The 12,728-nt window shown below is 46.6% G+C and overlaps 1 protein-coding gene across 3 annotated transcripts in view; it reads left to right on the top strand.

Moving 5' to 3' along the window:
• The window catches only part of LOC146194406 (uncharacterized), a 136,598-nt gene that overhangs the window by 107,850 nt on the left and 16,020 nt on the right, over positions 1–12,728 (top strand). For all 3 annotated transcript variants that reach the window (XM_084597400.1, XM_084597399.1, XM_084597401.1), the window contains one exon: positions 6,500–6,689. In XM_084597400.1, coding sequence (XP_084453526.1) covers positions 6,500–6,689 — 190 coding nt within the window. The remainder of the gene's footprint in view (positions 1–6,499; positions 6,690–12,728) is intronic.

Below are 12,728 nucleotides of genomic sequence, written 5' to 3' on the forward strand. Positions count from 1 at the left end.
CCTTCTGGATGCCGTGCGGTGCAAAACGTGTCGTGGATGCGTGCGTTTAATTACCAGCGACCGGAGCTATGGCCTCGCCGTAAAACTGATCGTGCTGTGCGACAACTGCGGTGAGATTGCGGCCGAGTGGAACTCGCGGAGGGTTGACGGCGAGAAAAGGTGCAATCCTTTTGAGCTGAATATTCTGGCTAGTCGAGCAATGCTGTCGACCGGTAACGGCCAGACAGCAATGAACGATATCTTTTCGGCGATGGGGTTGTCGCGGCGCGGGATGCACAACAAGACGTTTCAACGGCATCTGAAGAACACACTGCAACCCGCTGCTACCCGAGCCGCCACGACCGCTATGGCACAAGCCGCGCAGGCAGTGGCGAAGGTCTACGATGACTTGTGTTTTGGGCATAGGGGGAACATTGCCGTGTGCTACGACGGCACATGGATGACGCGCGGACACTCATCACATATAGGCGTCGGTGCCGTGGTGGAACTCTTCACTGGTTACGTGCTTGATTATGTGGTGTTGTCAAACTTTTGTCTGGGCTGCGAAATTGGTCCCAAGCCAAACACTGACGGCTACGAACTTTGGAAATCACGCCACCAGTGCCAAAAAAACACCAACTCCAAGGCTGGTCAAATGGAAGTAGAGGCTGGCAAAATTCTGTTTGAAAGATCTCTGCAGCGCCACAACATGCGCTACACAACCATGCTATGCGATGGGGACAGTCGCACGTTCAGTGCTCTTAAAGATGCTGCAATCTATGGCTACATTGAAATAGTCAAAGAGGACTGCATAAATCACGTGCACAAGCGTATGGGAGCAGCTTTGCGCAACCTCTTGCAGAGACACAAGGGTGCAGGGAAGCAAAGTCTTGGTGGCAGAGGAAGGCTGACAGCTGATCTAGTTGACAAGCTGGCAATATATTATGGCCGAGCGCTTCGATCAAATGTAGGTGATGTGGATGCCATGCAGCGAGCTGTGATGGCGACATATTACCACATCACATCTACTGATGACTGCCCCAAACACAGTTTGTGTCCTACCGGTGAGAAGTCATGGTGCCGCCACAACGCTGCAAAGGCAAAAGAGGAGCCTGCACCAAAGCACAATTACAGTCTGCCAAGAGATGTGGCTGATGCTCTTTTGCCTGTTTATAGTCGTTTATCAGAGAAGAGCCTGCTGCAGAGGTGCATTCGGGGGAAGACCCAGAACTCGAACGAAAGCTTCCACTCGGTCATCTGGACCTTGATCCACAAAGAGCGGCACTCATCACTGTTTGCTGTGGAAGCAGCCACAGCAGAAGCTGTTCTGCGCTTCAATGCCGGCTGCAAGCATACAGCAGCAGCAATTCTGCAAGAATGCAGTACAAATGTGACAGCAACTGGGTCCAGGAGAGCTGAAGAAAAGGACTTGCACCGTAGCGTACGTTCTGCAAAGAAGCGGGCGGCTTCGCTTGGCGTTGCTAAAACAGAAAAAAGAAAACACCGCGACAGCATGCACCCCGACTATGCTCCTGGTGCATTTTAATAGCATGAGGTCTTTGGGGTTGCCCTTCCTGATTAAATGCCGTGAGGCTTGAGTGCTTCCGACAATCCCCCAATTTTGGTAGTGTTGCATTTTTTAAAGATCAATATCTTTGGTCCTGTTCTTGCTATTGCTTTAAAAATTTTTTTTCTAGAAAGGGAATCCTGCGAGTCTCATGAAACCAAGGTAAATGCAGTGACGACAAAAGAAAATTTGCTGAGAAGGTTATGTTGTCTTCGGTACCCAAATGGAATTTTCCTTTCAAGCGTTTCCTATTGCGTAACTTTGGCTCAAATTGGCATAGGCCATTAATTTTCGCTTCAGATCACTTTCCACCTGTTTCTGATCTTGTTGACATATCAATCATTGACATAATTTACACCTACATGCTGTGAAGTGTTTTTCCTCGTTTTCTCAAAACTGCAATTTTGAGGGTGCTGCAATTTTGGAGGAGAGATATCTCTTAGTCTATTTGTGCTATAGCTCTCATTCTTGTCTTGTTAGAAAGAGAAAACCTTCGACAGTGCCGTAGGACAAAAATATGTACAGTTATTATGCGGCAACATTTACCGAATTAATTATCAATCTTAGGTACCAACCTGGGCTTTTATTCATAAAAGTTTGACTTATTGTAACTTTGGTTCAAATTCTTCTACCACGTTAATTCATGACTAGCGGCACTCTATGATCCTTCTAGATCACTCTGGCAGGGCTATTCTCCTCATGCCATAAAGTGTTTAGTAATTAACTCACCTCCAAACGAAGAACATGAATTAGGGATTATTTTGAAAGCTATTTCATCTACAAGAAAACTAATCAGATATTTGAAATCAGCATGCAAAAGTACATTAATGGTGCAAGTTTCAGTCAGATCCACCCATAAATAAGGAAAAAAGTTTTAAGAGGGGTGGGCATTTTTGAAACAAAGGTTCACAATGCCCCTCTTAACAATCTTAGAATGGGCTCAGTGTGACTCTGAAGTTTTAGTAGTAGCAGTTTCGCAATGGCGGGCTCAAAGCCGCGACAGTACTTCCAAGTATTTTTGAAGCCGTATGCGGCAGAATTTCCATGCTTCGTGCCGTCTAAGAAAGGAGAAAAGTTCGGATTTTGCACCACGTGTGCCTGTGATGTTAACATTTCACATGGTGGCAAGTCCGACATAAAGATCCACATCGCTTCGAAAAAGCACCAAGGATACGTGCGAGCCGCGGACAGCCAGCCGAGCCTGACAAGTTTTGTTTGACAGCGACCTCGGTGTGATTCGTGCAGAATGCCATTTCACGGCATTTTTAGTTGAACACAACATACCGCTCAGTGTCAGTGATCACGCTGGACCACTTTTCCGGAAAATGTTCCTCAAGTGCGAGGAAGCCAAACGCTACGCCTGTGGATGGACGAAGACGACGGCAATTGTTCGTGAAATGGCCGCGAACGCAGAGACTCCTTTGCTGGATGCCCTAAAAAAGCAGGTATTTTCGATTGCTGTGGACGGAAGTAACAATAGGGATACGCAGCTTTACCCTATTGTTGTGACATACTTCGTTAAAGCGACCAGTAGAGTTGAAAGCCGCCTCCTTTGCCTTGGTACAATCCAAAGGGAAGCAACGAGCCAGAAAATTGGAAACCGGATTCTGGACGAAATGAAGTCCCGAAGTTTGCCTCTTGAAAACCTGTTGGCATTGCCTTCAGACAAATGCCCATGTCATGATTGGCAAAAAAAACAGCGTTTCGACTGTATTGAGGGAGGCCCAATCAGCTTTGATCGGGGTTGGTTGCCCATGCCACCTCATCAACTTGGCCGCCCAAAAAGGAGCTGCATGTCTTCCTGTAAAGGTTGATGAGGCCTTGGTTGACATTTTTTTTTACTTAGAGAAAAGCTCAAAGCAGAAAGGTCGACTGAAAGACTTTCAAAGGTTGCCGTCAGGAAGAGGCTGAGGCATTCACCGACACGTTGGCTGTCTTTGGGGAAGTGTTTGAAGAGGCTGCTGGACCAGTGGAAACCACTACTTAGTTTTTTCTTGAATGAAGCAAAACAGTGCAATAAGCAGAGCTTGTTTTTGGAGTCTTACCAGATTCCCAAGACTTCTACAAATCGCCAAGAACCCTGCGCCGGCCTCAAATACTGCTGCACACCTTCACAAGGCTGCTGAAGGTGTTAGAAAAAAAAGCACCGACTGTGATGGACCTTCACTAAAAAGAAAAGGAGTTCATTCTGCCCTACAAGCAAAGAAACTAAAACTTCAATGCAAGGCATCTGCAGAAGCTAGCCACGTGACCTGTGAAGAGCGCCTATTTCCGTTTTTGTCATCGGAGCTAAGCAGGAAATGCTGTCTTTTTCTCCAAATGTTATACCTCTTTTTGAGAAGACAAACTGCCTACTTCAGTCACAGGCTCCTCAGATTCATGTGCTCAGGGGCCTCTTGAACCGCCTTCTCGAGGATCTCTTGACTCGATTTGTGCGGCCAGGTGTTCTCAAGGAATGCCATTCATTGCCTGAAGTTGCCTATCGAGCTGTAGAGAATCAAAAAGATGATAAAGACATCGTCATTGGCATGACAACCTCCTCTGTAGTTGAGACGCTGACCTCAAATGAGAAAGAGCAGTTCTTCTCGGCTGAACGTCTCTACTCCACTGCAGCATGTGATTATATTCGTCACAAGTTCCCGCTGGAAGATGTCAGCCTGAAGATGGCTGAAGTTGCCCAAGTGCAGGCTCTAGAAACTGCTTCATTCAGCAGTGTACTTCATTTCATTATGGCGTTTCCTGCTATTCTGCCCCAGCAGAGTGGGCAAACAAGAGAAGAAACAATTGATGCACTCGAAGTGGAGTTTGCCAACATACAAGCTTACCAGATTCCAGCAGACATACTGAATGAGCCAAGGTGCGACATGCAGTGTTCGCAATTGGGAAGCATTTGAGATGTCGGCGGATCGCCCAGGTTCCGCAGAATCTCAATGGTTATTCTGGGCATACTCTCCATTCCCTACAGTAACGCTGAATGTGAGAGAATATTCAGCTCTGTCAACAAAACTCGAACGGAGTTTCGCTCATCTGTTTCCGAGAAAACTTTAGAAAGTCTGCTGATGGTGAAAGGACACCAGAGTGGCACCTGCTTTGAGCAAGCCTACACAGATAAGTTTTTGAAGTAGGCGAAGTCAGCAACTGCAAAAGCGTTGCAAAAATAAATCGTGACACAATGGAGTTTTCGCTCATTACTCTACGGGACACGGATTTTGCTTTTGCTTGTGGGTGAGTGAGCAAGGGGGTCGCTAAAAATAAATTCTTGGAAAGTAAAAATGTAAAAAAGTAAAAAGCAGAATGGGCAAAGCTGTGTCTTGCATTGCTGCGGTTGTTTATTGATTGCAGCTGTCATCCTTCGTAGTTTATAACATAATAGCAATCTGGAAACTGCGTATATTTGGCTACTGCAGACAAAAGGAAGCTTGCGAGAAAAGCAACCTTGAATCCAGTTGGTGTGTTCAGCACAGCCCTCAAGCAGCTCAACTGAATCCACCCGAGTTACGCAGCTCGGTTTTGTTTTCATGCCTTCAGTTTGCGACACAGTTTGGGCACATCCCGAGTTTTCCAATCCAGCGAAAATTGAAGCTCTGGGGGATAAGTCGCATCATCTTGAACACTGCGTTTGGAGTGGTATTGCACACCCAGTGCTTAGTGTTCAGGTGTGCATGGGAGGACGGGAGGGATATCTTTTGTGTCCGTTTCACGAGCCGTGCTGTTGTGTTTTTCCACCAGTGCCCTGCAGCTAGCTTCCCTGATAATAGACTGCTGATGTCTCCGTAAGTGCACCATGACAGATTTAGTGAGATCTTTTGTCTTGTAACCATTGACTGCAAAATTTAAACAGCCAGTGAAATTAGTTCCAAAATGAGGTGTGCAAAGAATGGTCGTGAATGAGGCATAGAGTCAGGTGCACTCAAGGGAATCATAAAAGGTGTTTCAAGGAGCCTTTCTTGGGAACCTAGTGGCTGACTGCACTTCTGCTTTTGTTATGTCCCTGTCTTTTGTCATGCAAGGAGGCACATGGCCATTTACTGCACCAGGGTGGCCAAATCTTTTTCTGGTGGCTGTGTGCATTCACCAGCTGTAAAGACCGGGATCAGGCCTGGTTATGCAATTCCTTTGACGTGATTTTATTTATTTTTTTATCTGGGGGAGAAGTGCATTGGGATGTGAACCATGGTTCTTTTGCACATGAGACAGGTCCTCTGCCTTGATGCCACCTCTGCATAACAGATAATCACCACAGTTTACCTTGAAAGTTGTTCTTTCAGTTTTAAATTGAGCATGGCGGAGACCAGTGGAGATGCTGTTCCTGAACAATTGCCAAGCACACTCATTACAGATTGGTTTGGTTTATGAGGTTTAACGTCTGAAAGCGACTCAGGCTGTGAAAGATGCCGCTGTAAAGGGGTCCGGAAATTTTGACCGCCTGAGGTTTTTTAACGTGCACCGACATTGCACAGTACATAGGCGCTCTGGTGTTCACCTCCATCGAAAAGTGCCCACCGTGGCCGGGGTTCAATCCCGCATCCTTGGGCACAGTCGTCGAACGCCTTAACCACTCAACCGTCGCGGCGGTGTGCACGCTCATTACTATCATCACCACAGAGTTGCTCAGTTTTTTTTGAGTGAAAGTTTTGTTTAAAACCCTTCCACTGTCCGCCTGTTTGTCGGCCGGGTGACAGCATTATCCAGAAACAAGCTGACCAGAAAAAAAATGTGCTACTCTATGGGACATTTTTACCACCCACAGTTTTGAGTGTTAAAACGGAAAACTCACATGAAGGAGGGGTAACTCGTTGAGGTTCTATCATATTTCTTCGATGTTAAGCATTGTTGGCAGTTGGTCACATTTTATCGTGAGGAGCTCCATGGAAAATTTGCATACAGGTTGCCCGCTGTATGGCTGCTGTAACATCCTTCTGTTCCACTTCTTTCCTCATTGTGCCTTTGCAGACAGTGGCATCGGCGACGCCCTTTGTGGCAACTGTGGTGCCCGCCATGCCTGCTCCGACCCTTTTCTCGGATGAGCCCATGGCAGCACTTAAGGATGCGGAGGAAGGTGACGGAAACGCCAGAATGCCAACCGTGGTTGCTATCGCCCCTGAGTCTGGAACAGCGGCTGCAGACAAGGGCAATCTTGAGGGTAAGAGCTGGGCCCACCACGCTAAAGAAAGTTCATTGTGTCAGGGTAGAACAATATAGGGGTGTGCCAGGGCTCATATAGGATGACCACATAGCCGCAGGCCCCCATTTTTTTGCCATAGTTATAATGACTGGGCCTTTTTTTTTTGGCAACAGTGCTAAAAGGTGGGCATGCGGTGTGTGAAGTAAATGCAATCATTAATACCGCATGAAGTAAATGCAATCATTAATATTTGCTGGCCTTTCTATTGCAGTCCTTAGGCTTGACAGAATGGGCTTGAATACAGGATAAAAGGGAATTTTCATAGCACCTTGTTATGTCTCACTCATCCTTTCCCAGGCTTTCATGTGGTAAGAGGTCACACATGTCACATTAAAAAGTTTCCTGCATTAAGGTGTGTAATGTTCTCTGAAAAAAAAAAGAAAGTTCTAGTCTGTGTAATTTGCATGAGTTTCTGCTTTTCTAGACTTGAAAGCAAGAGATTTCTGCCTCAAGCCTCGTGTAAATTCTTTACGGGTTGTTTAATTCGTGAGCAAAAGCTAATGCCCAAAGGTTGTCATTGACCTTTGAAGGTACCAGTTGTGCTAGATTGTCTTATCCCTTCAGTGCTTGCAGCTGGATACTGTAGCTACAGTGAAGCATGCTTATAGCAATATTCAAGTGCCAAGCAAACGTCACTGTCATGACAGGGCGAGTGAAAAAAAATATGAGGCAAAGATTCAAGGATTTTATTCAGGCAGTAACTTGTTGCCTCTGTTTCAGGAAAAAGCCATATTCTGTCAGCTTCACTTGCGTCACTCAAAGCTGACTCACATTTTTCTTGAGAGCTTCTGCAGTGGAACTTTCATTGCCCTGTTCATGTGAGAAGCTACATTCTCATATAGCCTGTGCAGATAATGCATTGAATGTCTGGATTATGCATACTACCTTGAAGAGGCTAAGGGTGTACAAATGTTTATACACAACTCTTTATACGCAACCAGTGAAGATGCGACACAATACTCGGCAAGCTCCGGTAGGTGGCCGACCAGATGAGCCGCATGGTCCGCCGGGTTTCTAACAAGCGCGGTGAATTACGATGCAAGGACGCCTTGCGGCTGGTGAACGCATTCATGACCAGTCGAATCTTGTATTGGACTCCCTACCTCCACCTGCGGAAACAGGAGGAGGATACTCTCTAAGTTATCCTCCGTAAAATCATGAAACGAGCATTGGACCTCTCGGTCTTCACCTCTACGAGCCATCTCATGGCACTGGGTGTGGTGAATACTTTCAAGGAGCTTCGGGAGGCACACCTCACCAATCAGTACACGTGTCTGACAAAGACAGAGTCGGGCCGCCGCCTTCTTGCCCGACTTCCCATCCAACACACCCAACTCACAGAGGAGATATGTCGCATTCCCGGGAAATGGAGACGCACCCTCCACGTGCGGCCTCTCCCCGCCAACATGTATAAAGAAGACCATAATGGTCAGCGCCTAGCGCGGGCGGAAGCCTTGGACTGCCAACATGTATAAAGAAGACCATAATGGTCAGCGCCTAGCGCGGGCGGAAGCCTTGGACTGCCGTTATGGTAGCAAACCAGGAGTTTTCTACGTGGACGTCTCCAGCCCGAAACCTAGGGGGTGCTACACAGCCGCGGTCATCCACAAGGGCATAACAGTAGACGGCCTTACGTTCAAGGCCCAGTAACCAATCCACGCAGAAGAGGTTGCCATCGCCCTCGCAGCCTCGGACTCCTCCTCCAAATACATAATAACCAACTTACGAGGGGCTTGTCGGAACGTTCAGCAAGGGTGGACTGCTCCCCTAGCTTACCGTATCTACTAAAATTGTAGTCTAGATTCGGGTTCCGCGTACCAATCTCTCATTTGGGCTCCAGGTCACCACAGTCCCCAAGGGAATGAGACAGCCGACGCCTTCGCCCGCGCGCTCTCTCTCCGGATACTTTCCATGGGACCCGACGCCGACCAGGATTGTGATTTCAGCCCAGCTTATAAATTTAAAGAAATATGTGAATATTACAGATCCACTCATCAAACTCTTCCCACCCCGTGCAAAGGGCTGGGGAAGGCTGAAGAGCGGGTGCTCCTGCGACTGCTCACCAATACAATGTTTTGCCTGGCTATTCTTAAACATTTTGACCCACAATTTGACGGGCTGTGCTTGCACTGTAGTGAAGTGTCTGACACCTATCACATGGTGTGGGCCTGCCTGAAAAACCCATCCTTGCCCCCTATCCCCAACCCCACCCGAGAGAACTGGGAGGCGACCCTGTCCGGCTGCTGCACCCTCAAGGACCAAAAGGCCTTAACGCAGCGCGCCTGGGCTGCGGGCAAACGCCAATGGAGTGCCTGTCTAGGCATCTCACCTACTGTGTGCACCTCTCAGTAAATATAATAATAAATGTTTTCACCACCTTCACCATCCCTCAACAGTCAGAACATCAACTTGTGAAAAAAATGACAAGGGTTCAGCTCTGCTGAACCGAATATCGAGCGAAAGCATTAGCTTTGGGTGACCGAGCATTCTTCTTCTCTTTTTCTTCTTCCTCAGCCCACATATAAAGCCCCGCTTTACCAACCCATATGAGCGTGCCTTAATGGCCTATAGGGGTAACGTGAATGCCAGGGTCATGGCAGGCTGATTCTGGCATAACCGTCCCATGTGAAACGAGAGACCCAAATTGGCAGCTCCTGCCAGCTTGGGGTTGTCTAGGGGGGTCTTCTAAAGGTCAAAGGTCAATGGTGATCACCGCCGTTCCACGCTGAAGGCTCAAACTGCGAGCAGTATTGCTTTCGCAATAAAAAGAATTCTGGAGCGGTTATCTTCTTGTCTAATTTGATATAGTGCAGGACGATTGGCTGTGTGTGAGGACAGACAAAGTAAAGGTGGGTCTTGTTCATATGCGGTTCAAAAAGTTTTACCCTAAGTATGCTGCCAATCATCTCATAGTTTTGTGAATTAATCCAGCAAGACGAATTGAATGCCGCAGTGTTTCTTCAGAAACTGCAATATTATGTTCTTTATGCTCATTTAAAGTACAGGAAAAAAAAAAGCTTATTACTCCAAACGCTGTCATAATGCCATGCGCTAAATTTTTCGAAATAACGGCGCCTGTGAAAAATAGCATCGTTAACTGAACTGGCACAAAATTAAAGCTTTAACATGCTCAAATAATCAGTAATATATATTTACATTTATACCGATTGTCCACATTTACAGACAGTGCATTTACATTTTGTACATAATTTCCACTTTTAAAACTGAATGAAGCACTTTTGTATATGTCACATACTTTTGCAGCTTTCAGTTTTCAAAATAAATTTATATTTTATGAGATACGGTATGCTGCTCATTTCACCGAGACGCTGCCGCTGCTGTGGACGGTGGCTGTGTAAAATAGCTCCACCTTTGAGTTTCATACTTAAGCTCTACAGCGTTAATGGCTCCTGTAATAAAACGTGGTGCTGGGGGTTTTTCATACTTTGAAGAAGACAGCACACAAAAGGACAACCACAGACACAACACCCTTGCTCTTTTCCTCCTCTTCTCCTGTCCTCTTCTGCAGTCTTCCCTTTTTTTTTTTTTTTTTTTTTGCGTTGCCTTTGTTCTAAGTAATGGCGTTTGTTCTCTGGCTCCCCTTGCAGATCTTTCTTCGCGAACATGCACTTTGCTTTAAAATAGGGTGGACACTTGAGCCGTGCTATCGCGTCCACAAGGTGCCCTATTTTTTTTACATTTCCACAAAGAAAAAGTATTTTAAATATTTGACAGGAATTCAATTAAGGCAAAAGCCTTTCTAAGCTCACGCGCACCAAGTATGGTGGAAAGTGCGATTAGAAAAGGCCGATTCACAGACGGACCGACGGTCTGTCTGTGAATCGGCCTTTTCTAATTGCACTGTCTGTCCACGGACCGCGTATTACATGTTCACACGTCACTACAGTCGAACCCGAATATATCGAACTCGAAGGGGATCACGAAATAGCTCGAGATATCAATAATTCGATATACAAAAATCGGCTTCAGACACCACTTGCAGTCATGGAAAATGATACTGTATTTGTCGCGTAACCAACCCACTTGCATAATGAACCCACCCTCCACTTTTTCCCCTGAGAATTTGAAAAAAAAAAAAAAAAAAGCGTTCGGAGACATGTCCCTTCGTTTCGGCCCTTGCATCCACAGCTCATTTATTGGCAGCACGCGAAGATGCTACGCAGTGATAACGTCATGGTGTGTATCTTTTGACTATACTTTTGATAGATCCTGCGGTGGCAGGGAGCGAACTTGGCAGAGTGCCGGTGATGGCTTGATTGCACAAGCTTGGTTCGATTTATCACGCCATGCTTGGGGTGGGCTTAGTCCACTGCCACAAAATCATTGGAAGCGTGATAGCTGCAAATGTCGTTCGAAGCGGACAATGCTAAAAGTCAGTGTCATGATCGCAGCTGACCGTGTGCTATCGTTGATTCATAGATGTAAGAATGGACGACTCCCACAAAAAAAAAAGTATGTTGGTGATGGCTTAGCTTGGTTAAGCCTGGATATCAGAAATGAGAAGGTTCGGCGATGCCATGGCTTAGCTTGTGGTTCCTTGGCATAGTTGGCCTACTACACGCACTTTCAAATGGATTGTCTGGGAAGCGAGGCTGAAACTCACGAGTAGCATAGCTAAGCTCACTCACCCGAATGTCAATGTCCACTTTCCTTAAATGGTTAACCTCGTCGTCAATCCAGTGTTCTTCTCAGCAGTAAAACGCGCCCGTCTTGCTGCGTCACTTATACGTCTCTTTCCCAACCGCTCGGCACGCTGTTCTTCACTCTCCTCCGCCCGCCACCTCCTCTTGTTTTCAATCCACTGTGCAGCAGTGGCTTCGGCCTGAACAGCAGCACCCAACGCCTCGTCTCCTCTCATTCTTCTTCTTCTTTTTTCCGACATAAGTGTCACGGTGCCACGCCGACTGCTTGAAAACCTAGCGCCGTGCATCATTCCTCTTCTTCTTCTCCTGTGACATCACGTGGTTTGTGCATGCGCAGCTGTGGCTTTTTCTAACGACGGAGCACACGCGAGACTCGGAGTTGACTAGCCTAGTGAAGCATTTTGCTTAAAAAAATAAAGCCTGCCGCTTCTTAACGTCTGCAGCCGCTATGGCTTCCGCCAAGCACGACAAGCAAGAGTGACTCTCGCAAAAGAAAAAAATATAACGGCCAATTTGCATAGTTAATCAAATGCGAAGTAGGTGCGTATCACTACTTAACCGTTGTGCTTAGCACGTCAAGCACGCCGAACCTGCGCCGCAGTGCCGGATGGCCCAGCTTCATCCATTGCGATGCGAAGCAAACGCGCGGCTCAGCTGCGTCCTCAGCTTTTCTTACACCATCTTTAAAAATGAACAAAAACAGGTGCAATGTACCTCTTTACAATGTACTGCTTTGTGGCCGAAAAGTCTGGGGTGGTACATAGGGGGAGAGAAAGAGAGAGGGAAATGCGCTTGAAGGCTAGCGCCAGTTAAGGCGCAAAGGTAATTTACACATGGGGCATGCAACTCTTGCCACAGTCACTAACACCGCACCACGATTGCTAGAAGTGACCTAGATGATGGAGCATGGAAGGAAGTACAGAGTCGGAGGGCTCTCCTCTCTCTTCCTACCAGTGGGTGCAGTTGATTGATCTCAAGGCAGATACCTGTTTGGGCAGGTTTGTTCGTGACAGTGGTTGCAGATAAAAAACATTCATGTGTGAGAACATAGTGGGATGAGCACTCATCTTGTCCTCAGTTGTGAATGCTTTCTTTTTTTTTTTTTATGTGACCTATTTTGAAAAAAGGTGTCATGCAAAGCAAAGCAAAGCAAGCAAGATGTGCAATCTGCCATATAGTCTTGCTTTTTTGCCAGAATCTTGCTCATTTTATTTCTTTTTAAGCTGGCTGATGGTAGCTGTTTTAATCGCTACTACGGATATTGTGGCGATAAAACATGGCATAGCAAACCTCATGGTGCTGTGGTTCTTCATTAAAGCGATATTCTTTTGTA

This window comes from Amblyomma maculatum, chromosome 3 (genome assembly GCF_055883805.1).
Source record: "Amblyomma maculatum isolate TAMU_Amacu chromosome 3, ASM5588380v1, whole genome shotgun sequence".
NCBI lineage: Eukaryota > Metazoa > Arthropoda > Arachnida > Ixodida > Ixodidae > Amblyomma > Amblyomma maculatum.